General features: G+C 53.2%; 1 protein-coding gene and 1 long non-coding RNA gene across 4 annotated transcripts; one reads left to right on the plus strand and one right to left on the minus strand.

The window, feature by feature from the left end:
- Positions 1–608: 608 nt before the first annotated feature.
- Positions 609–3,365, minus strand: LOC125389106 (uncharacterized). Its single transcript, XR_007228393.3, has 3 exons — positions 2,041–3,365; positions 1,220–1,355; positions 609–947 (listed from the first exon to the last, which is right to left on the minus strand). It is a non-coding gene; the product is annotated as an uncharacterized LOC125389106 (long non-coding RNA).
- On the plus strand, positions 3,361–18,839 carry Amotl2 (angiomotin like 2). Of its 3 annotated transcripts, none has more exons than XM_048417026.3 (10): positions 3,361–3,498; positions 6,136–6,928; positions 9,784–10,078; positions 10,941–11,085; positions 11,354–11,446; positions 13,931–14,226; positions 14,927–15,237; positions 15,657–15,871; positions 16,314–16,493; positions 17,073–18,839. In XM_048417026.3, exons 2-10 carry the CDS (start codon positions 6,198–6,200, stop codon positions 17,129–17,131), a joined length of 2,325 nt encoding a protein of 774 aa, XP_048272983.3. In that variant the 5' UTR covers positions 3,361–3,498; positions 6,136–6,197; the 3' UTR covers positions 17,132–18,839. The 3 variants fall into 3 exon arrangements, with proteins under 3 accessions (XP_048272983.3, XP_048272982.3, XP_048272984.3); XM_048417025.3 differs by lacking the exon at positions 3,361–3,498 and adding an exon at positions 3,804–3,996; XM_048417027.3 differs by lacking the exon at positions 3,361–3,498 and adding an exon at positions 4,603–4,776.
- The last annotated feature ends 300 nt before the right edge of the window (positions 18,840–19,139 follow it).

Here is a 19,139-nt window from a genome sequence, read left to right on the forward strand (position 1 = left end):
ACACTAGGGGGCACTCCTTCATCGCACTGGCTGTACCTCCCCATGCACCCCCACTCCCAGGTAGAAAAGGGGACCCTGCCCTACAAAGACTACAAACCCCGGATCTCCCCATGTTGGCTGCAGCTTCTTATTGAGACTAGAGGGCCTTCCTGGCATCAGTGGTTCACCCACTAAAACAGTAACCGTCATTCTTGGTTTCACAGAAAAGTGAGGTATCAGGGGCTAAACTAACCTGCCTTCGCTCATTGGCCTGCCGGTGCCAGCTCTGGACGCCCTTCCCCTTCCTATGTGTGACAGCTATCAAGAGAAGAGTAAACTAAAGAGTGTGTTTCTCAGCAGTTTCTTCCTGTATATGCCAACTTCCATTAGACATGTCTTCCATGCAGAACCAGGCTCTGGGCACTCATGAACCCCAGTGAAGGGGAAGGTAATGGAGCAGTGGGCAAAGTGCTCCTGTCCTTACCAATTACAAGGGCAGCCCCACCCCTGCAGCATCACCAAAGCAAAGACCACCAAGGATGGCCCGAGGCTCAAGGAGTTCACACAGCCTGGAAAACCTGGCTCCGTCAGTTTCAGGAGAGACCTGGACACCTTTACAGAGACCGGACTTAATTCACAAATGCTCCATCTTTTGAGGATTTAACCCCAGGGACAGACACAGCCCCCTCTTTCCAAGCAATCCTGTTTGAGATTGCTAGGTTGAAACCCCGGGGACAAAAGGGGGTGGGGACAGTGATGGAAGGTAGGGCTTGGGAAATAGAATCTAGGGGTAGTGGGGGAGGTGGGAAGCCACGAGGATGAGCATAGGTGTGTAGAAAAACACGGAAAGCTCTTCTGCCACGGAGCAGAGAAGCGTTGGTATATTCTTCTCCACGGCATTCATGTGTTGATTCTTCTGGTGATTTGTTTCTGGCCCCAGATTCTGGCAGGCTTCCTGTTCCCATAACCTGTCAAGTAGAGTGTCAAGGGAAGCTGGGAAGGAGAATTTCACAACTAGCTGCTTCCCTTTGATGTTGCCATTGGAGCCCAGAGTCCCTCCTCCACCAGTCAACCATTTGGGAAGTGAGGAAGATGTTCTCAGTAGTTCACAGGGGTGGGATGGGGGAGCTCCACTAAGGAAGGGTCCTCATATTCCAGCAGGGGACTGGGCTGGGAGATGTAGCTGCCCGGGCAGAGGAGGGTGTGGGTATCTGGACAATTTGCTAAACCCAGGACACACCTCTGATGCAGTCACGCCCCTGTGAGCTGAGCTCTCCAGAGCAATGGCTTTCTCTGAGAATTGGGTCAGCTTTGCAGCTTTCCTGGGCAGGATTCCAAACCCAGCAAGTCACAGAGTGGCTGGGAAGAATTATTACCTGCAGGGGGTGGGGGTGGGGAGAATAAGGGAAAGGCAAAGGTGAGCTAGGAAGCCCCATCTCCCTCCTTGAGTTTCTTTTCCCCTGGCCTCAGCGAAGATTGGTGTGCAAGCATGCTAGCTAGCCCAGTGCCCACCTGTGTGTATGCTCTCCTGGCACATTTGAGATGGGGCAACCTTCTCACTGCACCATCCTGTAGAATCAGGTGTGCTGCCAGCTCAGGCAGATTCCACTGAAGCCTTAGGCCGGGCCCTGCCTGAGAGGCCCCACCCTCTATCCTTCTTGCAAAGAGGAGAAAAATGTATATAAATTTCATTTGAGAATCCCTCTTCCCCACACTGGCCCCCTGGCTACAAACACAAGCTGACGTGAGGCTTGTCTTGGCCTGGGGCAGGCCTGCCCAACCCAAAATATTCCTCTTGACTCTAGCTGCCTTAAGCTGGCCGCTTTCTCCAACTATCCCAGGAATGCTTGCTTGGCAAACATCTTGTTAGTTACCCCTCTAAGCACAGTGAAGCACAAGACTGGGTGGGCCATACGGCCTTTCCCCTGATTTTGTAACTCAGAGCATATGGGCCTCTACCTACGCTTATTAAGTGTCTCCACCAAGGGTTTTCAAGAACGCTGTCCACGAAGTGAGGACACTTGGGAACCTCTTCTTTTGTCTTTGTCCTAAGACTCTTACCTTCTGCAGCTGGTGGGGACAATGGTGTGCTGCAGGCCCCAGCTTCTTTTTGTAAGGTGCACTTTAGCTCGACACATCTGTTGTTTTCTCGTTTGGCTCAGACACAATCAGTATCTGGAATGCAATGTTTGAAATTCAAGCAAAACATATAGACATTTTGGGGGTTTCGATTTTTACTTCTTTTATATGTATGCATGTTTTGCTTGCATGCATGTATGAGCACCACGTGGGTGCCTAGTACCAGCATAGTTCAGAAGTGGGTGTCATATCCCCTGGAACTGGGGTTGTGGATGGTTGTGAACGGCCAGGTGGCTGGGAACCAATGGCACATCCTCTGCAAAAGCTACTTAGGACTCCCCACTTTTAAAGGGGAGCTTTATGAAAAACTTCCCACATCCCTGGCTATTCAGCTTGAAAGGGTGCTTGTTCCTGCTCCTCTCTATGCTGAGGGAAAGAGAGGACCCGGCCAACCAGCAACGGAAATCAGCCCTGACTCTAAGTGGATGGGCCTGAGGAACAAACGCCACTGGAGCTCTTGGGGGGGGGGGGGCGGGTAGGAGAGAGTCAGAGCTGCCTTACTTAAGAAGGGGTCTCCTGGGGAGGTAGAAGGGTCCACCTTTAACCCCAGCACTTGGGAGGAGGCAAAGGCAGACCGATGTCAGTGAGTTCGAGGCTCGCCTGGTCTACAAACTTAGTTTCAGCACAGCCAGAACTGATGCACAGAGAAACCCTGTCTCGAAAAACCAAGGGGAAAAAAAGGATCCAAAAGACAGGGGGAAACATTTCACACCGAGGCCGAACAGCAAGAATCAGCGGTCAGCGAAGCGGTCAGCGAAGCGGACAGGAAAGAGGGTTTCTGAGTGTAGGAGAGGTGGAAAATATACTGAAATTGGGGACAGGTAGGTGGAAGCAGATACTCCCTGGACTTGCCCTCTTCGGTTAGGGAGCCCGGATTCAGGTGACCACGAAAAGAGATCTGGCTCCATCAGCTACTGCTTAAACTCTCTGAGCCTTGGTTTCCTATTTATTATAGAGATGATGAGAAAACACCATCAGAGGGTGACTGGAATCGGACGGCCGAGTGGAATGTGGGTGGTGACCCGCCGCGTGCTCGGCTTAAAGCTGAGTGGAGCTGGACTTAGTGGAGGGTGATTTATTTGGGTAGTAGGTCAAATCCACCAGATTTTCAACCCAGATTCACACTTCCTGTAGAGGCAGGATCTAAAAGAGCTGTCGAAGGTGTTTGTAAACAATAAAAGTGCAATTCAAAGTTTGCCGCTGGGGGGTGAAATAGTAGAGGTTAGGAAAGAGGCTGGGTAGCTGCAAGCTGAAGCGTCGGTTCCCCTGCAGCACGGTCAAAGCTGGGCGGATGTGGAATCCTTTGCAATCCTCCCGCCGTCTCCAAAACGCCAGAGACCCCTCCCTCAGCCACCAGAGGGGCATACGAGGCTCTTCCCTGTAAGTCAGTCGTCCTCGGTGGCTGTAGAAACAACGGGTGCGAACCGGGCGCAGGACAGTGGTGGGACGATCTTGGGCTGAGTTGGTTAAGACACCCCCAACAACAACTAGGACAGTAAGGCAGGGGGCAGGGAACGCAGCACAGCCGCCAGAGCCCAGGGTGGCGAGGGGACAAGGCTGAGGCTAACCCAGCGGCCAGCCGCAGCGCCGCCTCCCGGGAGGAAGGCGGGGGCCGGGACGGGGAACGGGAGGAGGCGGAGGGCGGAGGAGGGCGGCGCGCTGAGAGGTTATTTGTGGTTCGCTTTGATCCCGAGGGGGAACCTGAAACTCTCACATTCCTGGCATAGCAGCCGCCTCCAGCGCGGGCTGACCCAGGGGCTGCGCAGTGGAGCGCTAGCAGTCAGAACGTCGGCGCCACCGGCGAGTGCGCACCTCCACTGCGGAACCGACCTAAAGCCGAACTCGGTCTGCGCGCGCTGGCAGCCGCGGGCCGCAGCGGTAAGAAAGGTGCCCGGCTCTCCGGGCAGCGCGCGAGGCCAGCGGGGACGCTTCCCAGCGGCACCCCGACACTGCGGTCTGTCCGGCATTTTCTGGAAATCGGAGCTGGCCAGAACGAGCCTCTCCGGGAGGGGAAGGGGAAGCGGTGCACCCTTTCGAGGATCGATCCCAGGCGTCTGTTTAGCCCAGGGAGCCCCGCGGTGTGCGCTTTGGAGGGGGGTTGTCGGACCGGCTCTCCGGCCCACTGGGGCTGGAGGAGGGACAGAGGATCGGTGTTTGGGGGTGTGAGTCTCGCGATTGGGGCAAGTGGAAAAGGGCTGTAGGCATATCTTGCCGAATGCAGGGCCGAGGTGGCTGCTTTGTCTAGATTGGGGATACAGGTGGCTTTTACCCTCAGCTAGCTCAAGAATTCCTCTTTGTCTTCCTTGGAAAATCCTCTCCGGAGCCACGAACTGGCTCTCACTTAGAAAGAATGCAGCCTGCTGTCCAGCCCGGTGACGTCAGCGCTGGAGTATTTGGAAAACAAAGAGGTCTAGGGAGATAGGCGGACCCGCGATGCTTAAAGACCTCTCGCGGTTGTGGGTTTTGCTTTCCCGGGGCATTCGGGCAGTCGTCGGTGCTAGTGGTCCGCCTCGAGTCGAGCAGGAGCCTTGGTCTGGCTAACTTAGCTTTGGTTCCTTTTGCTAGAGGGAGCCCAGGCCAAGGCCAGAAACGCGTGTTTGCTTAGGAAGGTAGTTTTCCGAGTGCAGAGCGCCGGAGCAGCCCAGGTGCAACGCCCGGGTAAGGAAGCTGGTTTTTAGTAAGGGCTCACCTAGAGGTATTTGAAAGATTGTGCATCTAGGGGATTAGATTGGGACCTGTGTGCGATGAAAGGCCTCGGAAATGTTCCTTGCTCCGGGTGCCCGGCTCATACTTGGCACGCCTGGAATCTGTAGCGAAGGCTCCGCATTCCTTCTAGCCGCTCCCGGATCCTCCTTAGCGGGTGTCAGCCCAGACAGTGATTAACCTAGGAAATACCGCGAAGAAAAAGCTGCGTGCGAGTAGACTCCTGAAGTCTTACACACTGTAGGGTGCAGTGCGGGGAGGATTGGGTGCTGGGAAGAATGAGTGCATAGGTGACCTCGGGACTCATTTCCTTCCCCCAGCTCTGCCAACATGCCATTCCCAAACTGAGACCGGGCACATTTCCCTCGTTTCCCCTTCACCTCATTACGCCATCAATTGGGCTCAGGTGGTTGTTTCTAATGTCAGTAGAGATGCAGAGGGACGGTCCCCTGTGTACCTAGGGTACAAGTAGGAGCTTTTCGAAGTAGCAGATGTGTGTGCCAAGAAAGGAGGATGATCATAAAATCTGGCATGTTTCTCTGGCTCCAGTTCTCAAGCGCACTTCTGCCTCCTCACAAGACCATTGTCCTATTGTTAAGAGCTTTCTTTAGTTGCATTTGCCAATTCACACACAGCTTCTCCAGCCTGCTCACCTTGCAGAATGACTGCTAAGGTCAGCCACGGCAAGAAGACCCGGATTTATTTTATAGGCAGCCCTTGAAGAAGCTGAGCTCAGGGTCCGTCTCCCAGGGACTGTCTGCTTCCAGGATGAGAAGCAGGTGAAGGGTGGTGGACTACCCATGGCTCAAACATCTTCATTCTCAAGATCATGGGGGTCAGTGACTTAGGGCTTCTTTCTACCGCGCAACATTCATTCTTTATCATCTGCTAGTAAACTGGGGTCTAGACTGCTAAGTGGTTGAATTTGATGAGGCTTGTCCTAGAGTCGTCCATCGAGACTGCTGGGTGTAGCGGCTGACTGCAGGGGACCGTGGTCCCTATTAGATAGCCTTTCTGGTTTTCTACTGTATTTCTGTAGGATCAGTTAAGGCTCCATTAATGTCATTTCAACGATAAGCATTTGCCCAGGATTTATAGCACACCAGGCGCTCAGCTTCTCCAAGAAGCAATCTTTTTTTTTTTTTTAATAGACAAACTGATGATCAGAGGTTCAGTAACTAAACTTAATAGATGGCCAGCCACATTGGCACTTGCATCTGGGCCTGTGTAAAACCTCTCCTCTCTCAAGCAGTGTTTATGGCAAGCACCCCCTCCCTCTTATGGGCTTCCATTGATTGCTATCCTTTCTCTTAGGTGCTCTAGGACCAGGTGCCTGCTGGCCATTGTCTAGGCAGGTGTGTGCAAGCCAGAGAAGCATGAGGACACTGGAAGACTCCTCAGGGACAGTCCTGCACCGCCTCATCCAGGAGCAGCTGCGCTACGGCAACCTGACAGAGACCCGCACGCTCCTGGCCATCCAGCAACAGGCCCTGAGGGGTGGGGCTGGAGCTGGGGGCACAGGGAGCCCCCAGGCCTCCCTGGAGATCGGAGCACCTGAGGACAGTCAAGTGCTACAGCAGGCCACCAGGCAGGAGCCCCAGGGCCAGGAGCATCAAGGTGGAGAGACCCATCTGGCGGAGAACAGGCTGTACCGGCTGTGCCCACAGCCCAGCAAGGGAGAAGAGCTGCCCACCTATGAGGAGGCCAAAGCCCACTCGCAGTACTTCGCAGCGCAGCAGGCGGGACCCCGGCCCCATGTTGGGGACCGAGATCCTAGAGGGGCATCAGGAGGCAGCCGGCGGCAGGATGAGGCGCTGCGGGAGCTGAGGCACGGCCATGTACGCTCCTTAAGTGAACGACTTCTGCAGTTGTCCCTGGAAAGAAATGGTGCTCGGGTCCCTAGCCACATGAGCTCTTCACACAGCTTCCCTCAGCTGGCCCGCAGCCAGCAGGGTCCCCAACCCCGAGGACCCCCATCTGAAGGCCCAGAACCCCGTGGGCCCCCACCTCAGTACCCACACGCTGCACTGGCTCATGAGACTGCGGCTGTTGCTGACTCAAGATACCGTCCTCGAAGCAGCCCACACTTTCAGCACGCGGAAGTCAGGTGACTACCCCACCCTGGATTTCTTCTAGTCCATTCTCCCAGGAGAACCCCAAGGTCCTATACCTTGGGTCCTAGCTTGCATGATCCCAATTCTGCACCCACACCAGCTCCTGGGGCTGTCTGCTCTTGATGAGGGCTGGAGGATAGGGGGACTTAGCTAGCTGACTTTACTTACAGAGTTAGCTGCCAGTTCTGGTAGCACACTTAGGCGAGGCAGGAGCTATACAGCAAGACTTTCTAAAACAAACACAAAAACTGACATCATTGCTTTAACTTGGAATGTAGATATATTGTCTATAGCAAGAAAGGAGGGTCCCCAGGGGCTGGGAATGGGGTTTAAAGGTGAGATTTTTTTAGAGAGAACTAACAAAAGACAGTGGGAATCCCTGCCAAACTGTTCCCAAGTTAAGTAGACCAAAGGTGGGACTTCCTGGAGGTTTTTAAAGGAAAAATGGACTTTGTTGTTGTCATTGAGAGGTGCTGCTCGTGAGGCTGAAAGAACTAGGCGCCACCTCTGTCACAGCTGCTGTGTCTACTGGTGAATTTCTTACTGTGTTTTCCCTTCTACTTGTCTGTCATCTCGAGGATTCTGGGCCTACGTGAGCCTTTGTGTGTAGACTCAGGCTGCTGTTGGATTAGGGTAGTGACTTGGCTTAACTGAGTGTGAATTCTTGGGGTGTGTGTGTGATCACACACACCCCCCAAGGCACATCACAATACCAGCCTTTAGTGAATGGGTCCAAAGAGCCAGGGTGGAAGCTGGGAGCCCAATGAGTGCAAGCAGGAAGCCAGATGGGCACAGGAGTTCAGGTTCCTAGAAACCAGGGACTGCCTGAGTCAGCTGACCCTTCACTTTTTTTTTTTCCTTTTTTTTTTTTTTTTTTTTGAGACAGGGTTTCTCTGTGTAGCCCTGACTTTCCTGGAGCTCTGTAGACTATGTTGGCCTTAAACAGTTCCAACTGCCTCTGCCTCCCAGGTGCTAGGATTAAAGGCACGCTCCACCAAGCCCCTCACCTTTTCTATAGAAACACCATCATGGCTGTATCCCCATTGGGGGCAGGGTGAAGTGGGGTTCCAGGAAGCCTTACCGGAGGACCCAAGAATTTGCAGACCCTCTGGGTTCAAGGTCAAAGTCTGGCTCACTTCACACCTGCTTCGTTTAGTCACTCGGGTCTTCACCAGTTATTTTTTTTTACTCTGGGAAAGAGTGGTGACCCTGGTCTGGAGGAGCCAGGGGATGGAGCCTCGTGGGTTGACTCGGCCTCCACACTCCGGACACCCACCTTATCTCCCTCCTTAGGGCATTTCAGGAAGAATTTCTTCTTTTGGGCCAGCCCTGTTGAACCCTGTCAGGAAAAGATAATATCCAGGCAAGGAAGTGGACTGTTTGCCGGAGAACAAAAAAAAAAAAAATGGGGAGGGGAGAAATGGGCAACGGCAGAACCAAGAGCAGAGTGAGCAAGTGTGAGCGGAAAGGTATCTCCATTCTTGGGGCTAAATCATTCCCAAAGAATGCCTGTCGTGTCCGCCTGGCCTGTCAGGGCGGGAGATTGCTGGGGGGAGAATGGCAGTTTTCTGAGGCCACCCTGAGAGGGACCACACTTAGCGACAAGAGAGTTTAGTCAGCCCAGTGACAGCCCTCAAACCTGCTCTGCTTGGAGGCTTTTCATCAGCCAACTGGATGAGGAGTAAAAAACAGGGGAGCACTGGGGATGTGTAATAGATCCAGAGGTGAAATCTGACTTTGAGAGGTCTTCTAGGACCTAGAAAATTCTTAGGACAACTGAGGTAGTCATAGTACTTGGAGTCACATGGCCCCAGAAAGGCCCTCTCACTACCCATGTCTCTCTCTCTCTCTCTTTTTTTTTTTCTTTTTTTTGTTTTTGGTTTTTCGAGACAGGGTTTCTCTGTAGCTTTGGACTCTGTCCTAGAACTAGCTCTTGTAGACCAGGCTGGTCTCGAACTCTCACAAAGATCCGCCTGCCTCTGCCTCCCGAGTGCTGGAATTAAAGGCGTGCGCCACCACTGCCTGGCTCTTTGTTCCTCTCTTGACATAGTCTGAGGATGTACTTACCATACTATGCCAGGGGCCAGTGGAACGCTGTCCTTAGCTCTGCTGCTGAGCTAATCCAGAGGTGGCCCTTGTTCTGAAGTGCCCACCAGCAGAGGTGGACTGAACTGTTATGGGTGCCTGTTGTCTGCTGGCCATCCTGTCAGGCCTCACTTTGTGATTTCGCAGGCAAAGGTGGCGGGACACTGGGCAGCCAAGGCACTCATTTGCTGTAAGCCAGCAGCTGGGGCTGAAATCTTTCCCTGTTTGCCTGACTGAGCTCAGGCTCAGCACCTGCTTCCCTGCTTTAATCTTAGCTGGGGTCTTGGAAAAAGAATTTCGTAGCTGGGGGTAGCAGGACCCTGAAAGAAGGAGGAGAAAATTCAAGTGAGCTGCTGTAGCTGACTTGACCAGAATGCAGCCACTAGGCCTGCAAAGCTGTGTGGGTTCCATCCCAAAGAGCCATGCATCATTGGAAAGGTGAAGAGTGCATTTTAAAAGATAACTTTTTACGCTGTGTGCATGCTTAGGATGCCCAGAGTTGCTTGGGCTGATCCCTAAGGCCTTAGCCACAATGGGGCAACTGAACGGAACAAGCGCCCGGACACTGCACCATAGCAAACCCACATCGGTCTGGCTCTCTGACCCTTTTGAGTCTCAGGCAGATACCATGTGGCATTGGCCCTCCCCACTGGTGGCAGCCTGACACTGGGGAGGCTCAGTCATTGGCAACAGGAATCGTGTGTGTGTGTGTGTGTGTGTGTGTGTGTGTGTGTGTGTCTGATCTTTGCCTCTTCTTTTCCAGGATCCTCCAGGCCCAGGTACCCCCAGTGTTCCTCCAGCAGCAGCAGTACCAGTACTTACAGCAGCCCCAGGAGCACTCCCCACCCCTTCATCCAGCCGCTCTAAGCCATGGTCCCCCAAACTCCTTCAGTCCACCTGCAGTGGAGGGACCAGCAAGTTCCCAGGCCCCCGCGGGCAGTGCCCACCTGGTCCAGATGGAGACAGTACTGCGGGAGAACGCCAGGCTGCAGAGGGACAATGAGAGGTTGCAGAGAGAGTTGGAGAGCTCCGCCGAGAAGGCCAGCCGCATAGAGAAGGTAGAGACTCCTAGGGGCTGGGGGGGGGGGGCGCAGAGGAGGGGGAAAGCCTGTCAGACTGCTTCCTGCACCAAATTCTGTCCCACGTCGCCCCCCCCACACACCCCAAGCTCACTCCAGACAGCTGAGGAAGAGCCAGGCGGTTTGCCCTAGTGCATGAGCAGTTGCTGGCCAGTGCTGGTTAGAAAGAACTCATTCACTAGCTCTCCGCACACTTGCACCCTCGCCCTGCACAACCCCTCCTGTGGACACCTCCCACAGAGAACCCTTTGTGCACCCACACAACAGCCAGTCTGTTCCAGGCCAGCCCTGGCCAAAGAGAAAGCCCCTCCTCTTAGGGAAAAGAAAAAACAGCGGAGTTGGCATAGCAAGCCAGCTAGGAGCACGTGTAAGACCTGTGGCTTCCAAGTGGGAGGGGCAGCCACATGCTGTGGTCAGAGGCAGCTCAGACTGGGGTCTGGCGCCCCCTTCCTTGATGAAGCCTGGCCAGCTGTGTGCGAAGGTTCAGCTTTAACAATAGCCTCAGGCCTCCCAGTACTGTGTATCTACAATGTTCTGGATAGGCTAAACCACCTCAAATATACTCATCCCTGTCTTTTGCACTCAGGTTATCTATCAGACAGTGCTAGGTGGAAACGAAATGCCTGTTATAAACATTGGGCGTGGGGTAGGCTGGAGGTAGCCCCTTTTGAAGAGCTTCTAGCCCTGGGTCCAGGCAGCATCTCGTCCTTCCTTACGAACAGCTGTCTGTCCCAGCGGTCTGCCCTAGGTTGCCGTCCTTTGGTTATCCTACTAGAGCCGCTGGCCTCCTTCACTCCCTGGGACCCGTCCTGTCATTCAGCTCCTTGTCCGTCTTTTACAGCTGGAAAGTGAAATCCAGCGGCTCTCTGAGGCCCACGAGAGCCTGATGAGGACCTCTTCCAAGCGTGAGGCCCTGGAGAAGACAATGAGGAACAAGATGGATAGCGAGATGAGGCGGTTGCAGGACTTCAACCGCGATCTTAGAGGTGAGAACTAGGCTTGTGTGTTTGGAAGCTGAAATTTGAGGACTTTGAGGGATCTGTTTTGGGGGGAAATTCAGAATCTCTGTTCTGTGCTGTAGAGACCCCCCCCCCCCCCCCAATGAGTCCCCATCATTGGGCCCTGGTCTGAGCTGGGACTTCTCTCTAAGCCCATCCCCAGCTTGGAGGATGTGGACTCACAGTTAGAACCCTAGGAGAAACTCCCAGGCTGCCAACATCCCTTGATATCAAAACATCTCTTTATTTGAAACAGAGAGATTGGAATCCGCAAATCGCCACCTGGCAAGCAAGACACAGGAAGCCCAGGCGGGCAGTCAGGACATGGTGGCCAAGCTGCTTGCTCAGAGTGAGTAGGGGACCTGCTAAGAAACCTAGCTGGGTATACAGGCAATGAGACCCCTGTGACCCCGATCCATTCCCCTTGAGGTTTAACCCGCTTCCTTGCAGAGTGGCACTTCTGGAACAGGTTTACTGAATGGCTGCTGTGGGAAAGAGTGGTTTCCAAAGGTGAACAGGGACTAGGGAGCCCTGTAGCATTGGTCCCTCTTGCAGGGAGGCCAGGACAGCCCTGGCAGTAGTTACATAGAGGATAATCAGCGATAGTTGGAGTTTCCTAGGAATGCCAAGGCAACAGGAAGGCTGGGGATACCAGAAGCTGGAGAGCGTGGGGGAACTGGGATAGCCACACTGGAGGGTCCTGGGATAGCCACAAATGGGTCGAGCCAACAGCTAGTCTAAAGGAAGCATTCAGGCTTCCCTGTAAACAGGGAGGTGCAGGTCTCCTGGAGGCTTTATAGACTAAGCCATTCATTCCTTCATTAGCGGGATTGAACTAAGCACTGGGCAGAGGGGTGGGAACTCACTCAGAAAATGGTAGGGAGGTGAGATAAGCTGAAGGCAGGAACAGGTTCCCACAGGTTCAGGAGGAAAAGTGTTCACTATCCTGGAGACCGGTGATTAGGAAGCCCCTGGTGGCCTGGGAAAAATCTCTGAGAACAGCAGAAGTATGCTGTAGGGAAGGAGGTGTCAGACACTGGGGGAATGGCAGGCTTGTAGGGAAGAAGGCTCATAGGAAGGAGATTTTTGAGAGTCCTTTAAGGGGTGTCCAGAGAGGGGAAACAGCTTCTGGCAGTGCCCCCTTCTTGTTCAAGGACTTAGTGCTCTTGAGTGCTCGCAAATCAGCCTTTGGCTCAGATTGGGCAAGACTTGGGTTATCCACTACTACCTTTCAAAATGAGGTGACGGTGGCTAAAGGTCTCTGGCACGAAGGTGAAGGGGAAGGAGGTGTGGCGCCTCGGGGTTGCCCTTGGGAGTCTGCAGAGGACCCACTGCTAGGGAAAGGGAGATTGGGGGTGCTCTGGTGGGAAGGGCCGCTTTTGGGCCCAGGCTCTGGCGAAGAAAGGAAGTCTTAGGGAGGGTTTCTGGAAGCCTGCAGAGGGGGAGGGGGCAGAAGCAGCCGGGAGGCGTTTCCGCTCCCCGGGGAGCGAGCTAGCGCCAGGCTGTTCTTGGCTTCTTGCTGGAGCCATTAATCTCGCAGCCGCGGGTGACCTGGATGCCTGGCATTCCAGAGCCGCTGGGCTGTTCCGCTCCCGGCCGGTCCCCCTCCGTTCCCTCCCATGTGTGCCTGACAGTGGCGCCCTTCGGCCCCAGCGGCGCCCAGCCCTTGGCTTTGGGAGGAGAGAGGGTGAACACAAAGGGTGCCTGGGACCTGAATGTGGGGAGCCTGCTAAGCAGGCTTAGCCTTCCACCCCCTACCAAAGTATCACCGAAGTTGTACAAGGCTTCTGAAAGTAAAAAACTGGATCCACACTCCCAGGTCTCTAGAGAAATAGGCAGCCACACTTAGTCGACCAGCCTGAGACTCCCAAGGGGGGCGGGGCGCGTGCTTTGAGGTGGATTGTAGGCATAGAACATCACTTAGAAGAACCTTAGGGGGCTGGAGAGATGGCTCAGTGGTTAAGAGCATTGCCTGCTCTTCCAAAGGTCCTGAGTTCAATTCCCGGCAACAACATGGTGGCTCACAAACCATCTGTAATGAGGTGCCTTCTGGCTACAGAATATTGTATACATAATAAATAAATAAATATTTAAAAAAAGAAAAAAGAAAAATCTTGGCCCAGCTAGATGGAGAGTTTCTCTGAGCAGGGCTCCTCCAAGCAATTAGCAAAGCGGTCAGGGATGGTTGGAAGGTCAGGGATGGTTGGAATCTTGGAGTCTTTGGACTATTGTCGTTGTCCCTGTGCTGCGGGGTTGGAATTCTTTTGTGTGCCTGCCGGCCTACATGTGGCTCCCCAGACCATGTAAAGACAGGGGTACTGAACAGGAGAGCCTTCAGTCTACAGGAGCAGACACTTAGGGCAAGAACTGCTCGCACAGCCAGATAGCTGGAGCTTCTCAGTCAGCTATTCGGTTCCTGTGTTTCTTCCTCTGTAATCAGGAGCCGCAAATCCTACCTGGGAGATTGAGTGGGATAAGATGTGAAATGTGCCTGCCCCCTTCTTCCTGCTTGAACAATAACCTTGTTATAGTACCCTAATCTATAAAGGGTTGGCTCAGTTCCTGCCTGACGAGTCTCTAGTCGTCTTGAAGCTTAAGGAAAACTGCATATGTTTTGGTGATGACCTCGCCTGGCATAATTCGAGCAGTGTCCCAGCCGAGAGGCCATTTAACTTAGTTGTTACAACAAGGGTCACAGCAAGGTTCTGAGTGTTTACTCTTAACCTGCATCTCACTGAAATGCAATACACAATTCCCAGGAATGTCCAGAGCCCAGTGGTGGGTGAGTGTGGCGAGCATCAATAACCGCTCCTCCGCAATGTCTCCCCCACAGACTACGAGCTGCAGCAGGAACAGGAGAAACTGGAGCGGGAGATGGCACTGCTGCGTGGTGCCATCGAGGACCAGCGGCGACGTGCTGAACTGCTGGAGCAGGCTCTGGGCAATGCACAAAGCCGGGCTGCTCGGGCTGAGGAGGAGCTACGCAAGAAGCAGGCCTATGTGGAGAAAGTGGAACGGCTGCAGCAGGCTCTGGGACAGTTGCAGGCTGCCTGTGAGAAGCGGGAGCAGCTGGAGCTGCGACTGCGCACGCGCCTGGAGCAGGAACTCAAAGCCCTTCGTGCGCAGCAGGTGAGCCCAGAAGACCTGTGCAGCTGGCAGAGCTGGGCAGAATCCAAGGAATCCCTGATCTCTATTCTTTGTCCCCTGGGAAAGATGATTGCTCCATGTGCCCGTTGGCTGCTTGGTCTCTCTCAATCACCTTGGATAGCAAAGGCTCTGCCATGTGGCCTATGCTTAGGTTTGGAGGACTTAATGAGTCTTACCTTGGCAGTAACAGAAATTGGGACCTCCGTAGCAGATTGTGGTCACTAATAATTTTCATGCAGAAGACTGAACCACTCTCACCTCTCTTCCCAAGATAGGAAGCAGACATCCAAACCCTGAGTCTGTGCTATGTATTTGGACATAAACATTTCTTGTTGTTTATAAACCAGATAGAGTTCTGTCCCCACACCCAACCTTACCCTGTCATTGAAGTAGGGGGACCAAAACTTAGTTGTCCCAATGTGATTATTGCTCATATTCCCATTCCTACTTCAGAGAATTGCTTTTTTGGTCGTATGTGCCCTTATGTCCCTGGCTACCATAAACTGGGAGAGAGTGTATCTTTGTTATCCGCTGTATCTCTGGGTAGACGTAGGAAAGAGGGAGCGTGAGCTACAAATGACTGAACAAGGTGTTGATGTGTTAAGGTCTTCGTGGAAGTATGGGGGCCACAGTCCCACACACCCCAACTTTATTCTTGACCATGATGTTCCTTGCTCTGCAGAGACAGGCAGGCACCCTCCCTGGTGCTGGTGGCAGCAATGGTGGGTCTGCTGAGCTCAGTGCCCTGCGACTGTCAGAACAGCTGAGGGAGAAGGAAGAACAGATCCTGGCTCTAGAGGCTGACATGACCAAGTGGGAACAAAAGTATCTGGAGGAACGGGCCATGCGGCAGTTTGCCATGGATGCCGCTGCCACGGCGGCTGCGCAGCGTGACTCCACTCTCATCAGACACTCCCCCCAGCCCTCGCCCAGCAGCAGTTTCAACGAAGGCCTGCTGGCAGGCAACCACAGGCACCAAGAGATGGAGAGCAGGTACTATAGGGTCAGGCCAGGGACAAACTGGGGGTGGGGGTGGTGGTAGCCAGTCTCTGCCCAGTCCTTTGTCCCTGGACTGGGACAGAGGCTCCACCCTCAGCAGCTCAGAATGTTTGGCATTCCAGAAATTATAAACAGTTGTTTCCCTGAGTGAATCCCTCCTGTGCTCAGGCTGGAGGTGGGTGGGTGGGTGCCATCCAAGGTCTGTCCACTATGGGACCTGACTCTTACAATGAGGTGGGCTCAGAGAACACCAATCTCAGAGCATTAATAACATTATGCAGTGCCCCTCACAAGGGCAAGAGGTCCTACCTGGCTCAGGGAAGGATGTCTTGAGTTTCCTTCCAGGAAGCTTCTGCGAGCTGGGTACAATGAAGGGGCTGAATCTGTGGGTCTGACCCTGGCCTCTCCTGCAGGTTGAAGGTGCTCCATGCCCAGATCCTGGAGAAGGATGCAGTGATCAAGGTCCTTCAGCAGCGCTCCAGGAAAGATCCTGGCAAGGCTACCCAAGGCACCCTGCGGCCTGCCAAATCAGTGCCGTCCATCTTTGCGGCTGCAGTGGGAGTCCAGGGCTGGCAAGGGCTCTCATCCAGCGAGCGGCAAACTGATGCACCTGCCCGGCTGACAGTAGGTATGAGGATGCTGCAGTGGGGCGGGAAGGAAGAAGGAACTTTTGACAGCACCTTCCCAGACTCAGAATACATGCCTACTGAAACCAGGGCTTCCTGACCCCTCTTCTAGGGGACCTGGTTACTTTGGCTCCCATGACCCTGAAACTCATAGGGGTCCTGCTAATAAAAAGTGGATGCTGGGCCTCTAGCTGCTTACAGAGAGATGTAGGCAAGTCTCTACTGTTCCTAAGCAAATACTAAGAAGTCCTAGATTTCAGCTACAAAGAAGGGGTGCCAAGCATCGATGCCTAACATGACCCCACTTATTCCCATTTCAAAAGGGGAGCCTTTCATTTTACTATACGGCTTGCAAATTAAGAGCAGCTCAGTCCAGAGAGTTTTCATTGGGGACCTTGTCTCCTCCGTCAGGCTGTATCCATCAACCTCCTTCCTTTTCCATAGACCGGGTACCAGCAGAGGAGCCCCCAGCCACAGCTCCTCTTCTCCCTGCCCACACCAAACATGGGAGCAGAGATGGGAGCACCCAGACCGATGGCCCTGCAGAAGGCACCTCTGCCTGCTTAGCCTCAGAATCCGAGAGCCTCCTGGGGTGCAGCAGTAGCCAAAGGACAGCTTCTCTGGGTAAGCACCCTGCTTCCCCTAGCCTGTGTGCTAGTTAGATGGGGGCTGAGGACACAGTAGGTGTGAACTGGAATATGTGTTTTTCCCCACGGGAAGCCCCACAGTGTGAACTAAGGGTCGTGGGAGGCCTGAAACCCTCAGTGGGAGGCAGACCTATAATTCAGAAAGAAAGCACCCCATCAGAAGGCACTGTACCTCCCGAGTTTTCCTCACATACCTCCTGTCGGTCCATATAGCTAAGATGATGGAGCTAGCCAGGCATCTTGAGTTGGGAAGCTACTGGAAGAGCCCAGAAAAGAGGACCTTGAAGTAGCCTGTTCCCTTTCTACTCTGATTTCCCATCCCGCTTGCATAGCTGCCCGTGTGTGCCTCATGATCTCAGAAAACCACAGGCATGACAAGAATGCTTCTAACCCTGGGGGCACCCCTCAACTGATCACTCTAGCCAGTTGAGAGTCTAAACACAGGCATACTTCCTCAGCCCTCTAGGTCCCCGCTGAGGGGAGAGGGAGCACAGCATTCCGTGCTTAGTGGATAATACTCACAGACTAGACCTGTTGTTTTTTTGTCTTTCTCCAGACTCTGTGGCTGCAACCAAAGTTCAGGACCTGTCAGACATGGTGGAAATACTGATCTGAAGGAAAGAGGCGAGGCCTTGGGGACCCTGACTCCTGGCCTCCCCCTGGCATTCCAGCCGTCTTCAAGGGCTGCGCCTCACTTTCTCCAACCATTGACGGTGTTGTGCGTGACGCCCAGAGACTAGCACTACAGGGGACCTAGACAAGTCTGCACCCCCAGAAGACTGCTTCTTGGCCCATATTCCTCCCATGCCCATGGGGAAGGAAGAGCCAGATTTCCCCTGCTGCCCAAGGTCTATTGCTGGAGCAGAAAGGAGCTGAGCCCCGTCCGTCCTGCCCAGTTGCATTCAGGCATGAAGGGAAAGGGGAGTAGATTCTGATTCCCAAGGATGGCTGGGCATATCCGGTGGTCTGCTGGGATAACCAGGCCAGCCCTGGTGTGCTGTGGTTAAGCACGCCCCCAGCCAACCCCCTCTGCTCTTCACTTTCTCCCTGCCTTCTTCGGATTGCTAAGACTCGAGTCTTTGGGGGGACTACTAGGAGTGTGAGTCTTTTGGGAGCCACCTTACACCTCTCACTTGGAATAGGTTAGGGGCCGTTTGAAGGGCCTGCAGAACATTGTGTTTTGTACATAATTCTCCCTCCTTGGGAACAGAAGACTAAGCATGCTGGTTCAGATTCTCCTTCCAGGGCTGTGCTGCCTGCCCCTGCTGCCACAGTTCTTGAAACATCTGACAGGTCTACCAGACGTTTCTCTGCCTCCAGTTCTTGGCCATGGAGTTTGATGCTGGTTGCCTGTCCTTCATTTTAAACCCCTGTGCTCCATGCCTGTGGGGCTCTTGTCACCAGCCTTTCTGAATGGCTCCACAGCTCCTGTCCCTGCGACATCCTGTCCGTCGGTTATAAACTGAGCCAGATGCAATGAGCCTCCACGTGTGGACACCTGTCATGCCCAACACCAGGTTCTCTTTGAAGAAACTGGAGAAGTCGTTCTTTAAAACGCATTAATTCCCACCGGCAGGGACTGGGAGAGGAAGCTGTGCTGTTGAAAAGACAAAAGTCCTCGGTGTGTTGTGCCCCATCACAAAATGGCACCCACGAGGCTGGCTCCTCGAGTTTCTGGTGCCCCAGCCCCGAAGCAGGGCCAGCTACCCGGAACTGGGTAAAGCATCCCACTCGGCAGCCTACCAGCATCAGTGACTGTGACTTTGACTTTGGTCTTAAAGTAACCCCCATCCGGCTCCGAACGTGAGCGCCGTGGGTGGGTTTCAGAGCTTTTGTGTTTCCTCCTCGAACCTTTGGTTGTTTTGTTTGTTTTCCTTTCACTGTTTTCAAGTTCTGTTTGTTGTTTCATTCCCATGGTTCTCTGAGTTTCTTTTAAACATTTGCATTTGCTGGGCAATTGCATATTTTTTTAATCCCCTTACCCCTGTGTAAATGCTGAAAAATACATCTGGTTCATGTGCATTGTTTACAAAGATAAAAGTAAAAAAAAAAAAGAGAAGGGGAGAAAAAGCAAAAAAAAAATTGTGAAAGTTAAAAAAAACAACTTAATATATTTTGGATTAATATTTGGTATTTCTTTTTAAAGTATTTTTTTGTTGCTGTGAACGTTTTCTGCCAAAGACCATGACGTGTGTCTGTGTGTTTAAGTTATCATGAATATTTAAAGTGTAAACATGGCTGTTTTGTTACGCCACCCTGTACCAGGATTGCTGCTGCAGTCCACTGGGTATGACAGTATTTTAATAAAAAAAACTTATAAGGAGATATGTTTATCCATTTATTTATCAGCTGGGACACTGTCTAGGCCTGAGTCTCCCACCTCACCCTCCCTGCTGGATTTACAGGTACATGTGGCCTCCAGCTCCAAGACTGGTTATTTGCAAGGATGAGAAAAGGAAGGAGGAAGATTTTTAAAGGGTCAGCCATGCCCACTCTCTTCCAGGACATGTGACAAGTACGCCTGGAGGTTTTCTGAACTCAGTAGGTCCAGCTGACTTGCCATGGCTAGCACATCTCCACACATGCGCTTTCAGAGACAGTCTATGAGGATGAAAAGGGTGTG

This window comes from Myodes glareolus, chromosome 4 (genome assembly GCF_982192425.1).
Source record: "Myodes glareolus chromosome 4, mMyoGla1.1, whole genome shotgun sequence".
Taxonomy (NCBI): domain Eukaryota; kingdom Metazoa; phylum Chordata; class Mammalia; order Rodentia; family Cricetidae; genus Myodes; species Myodes glareolus.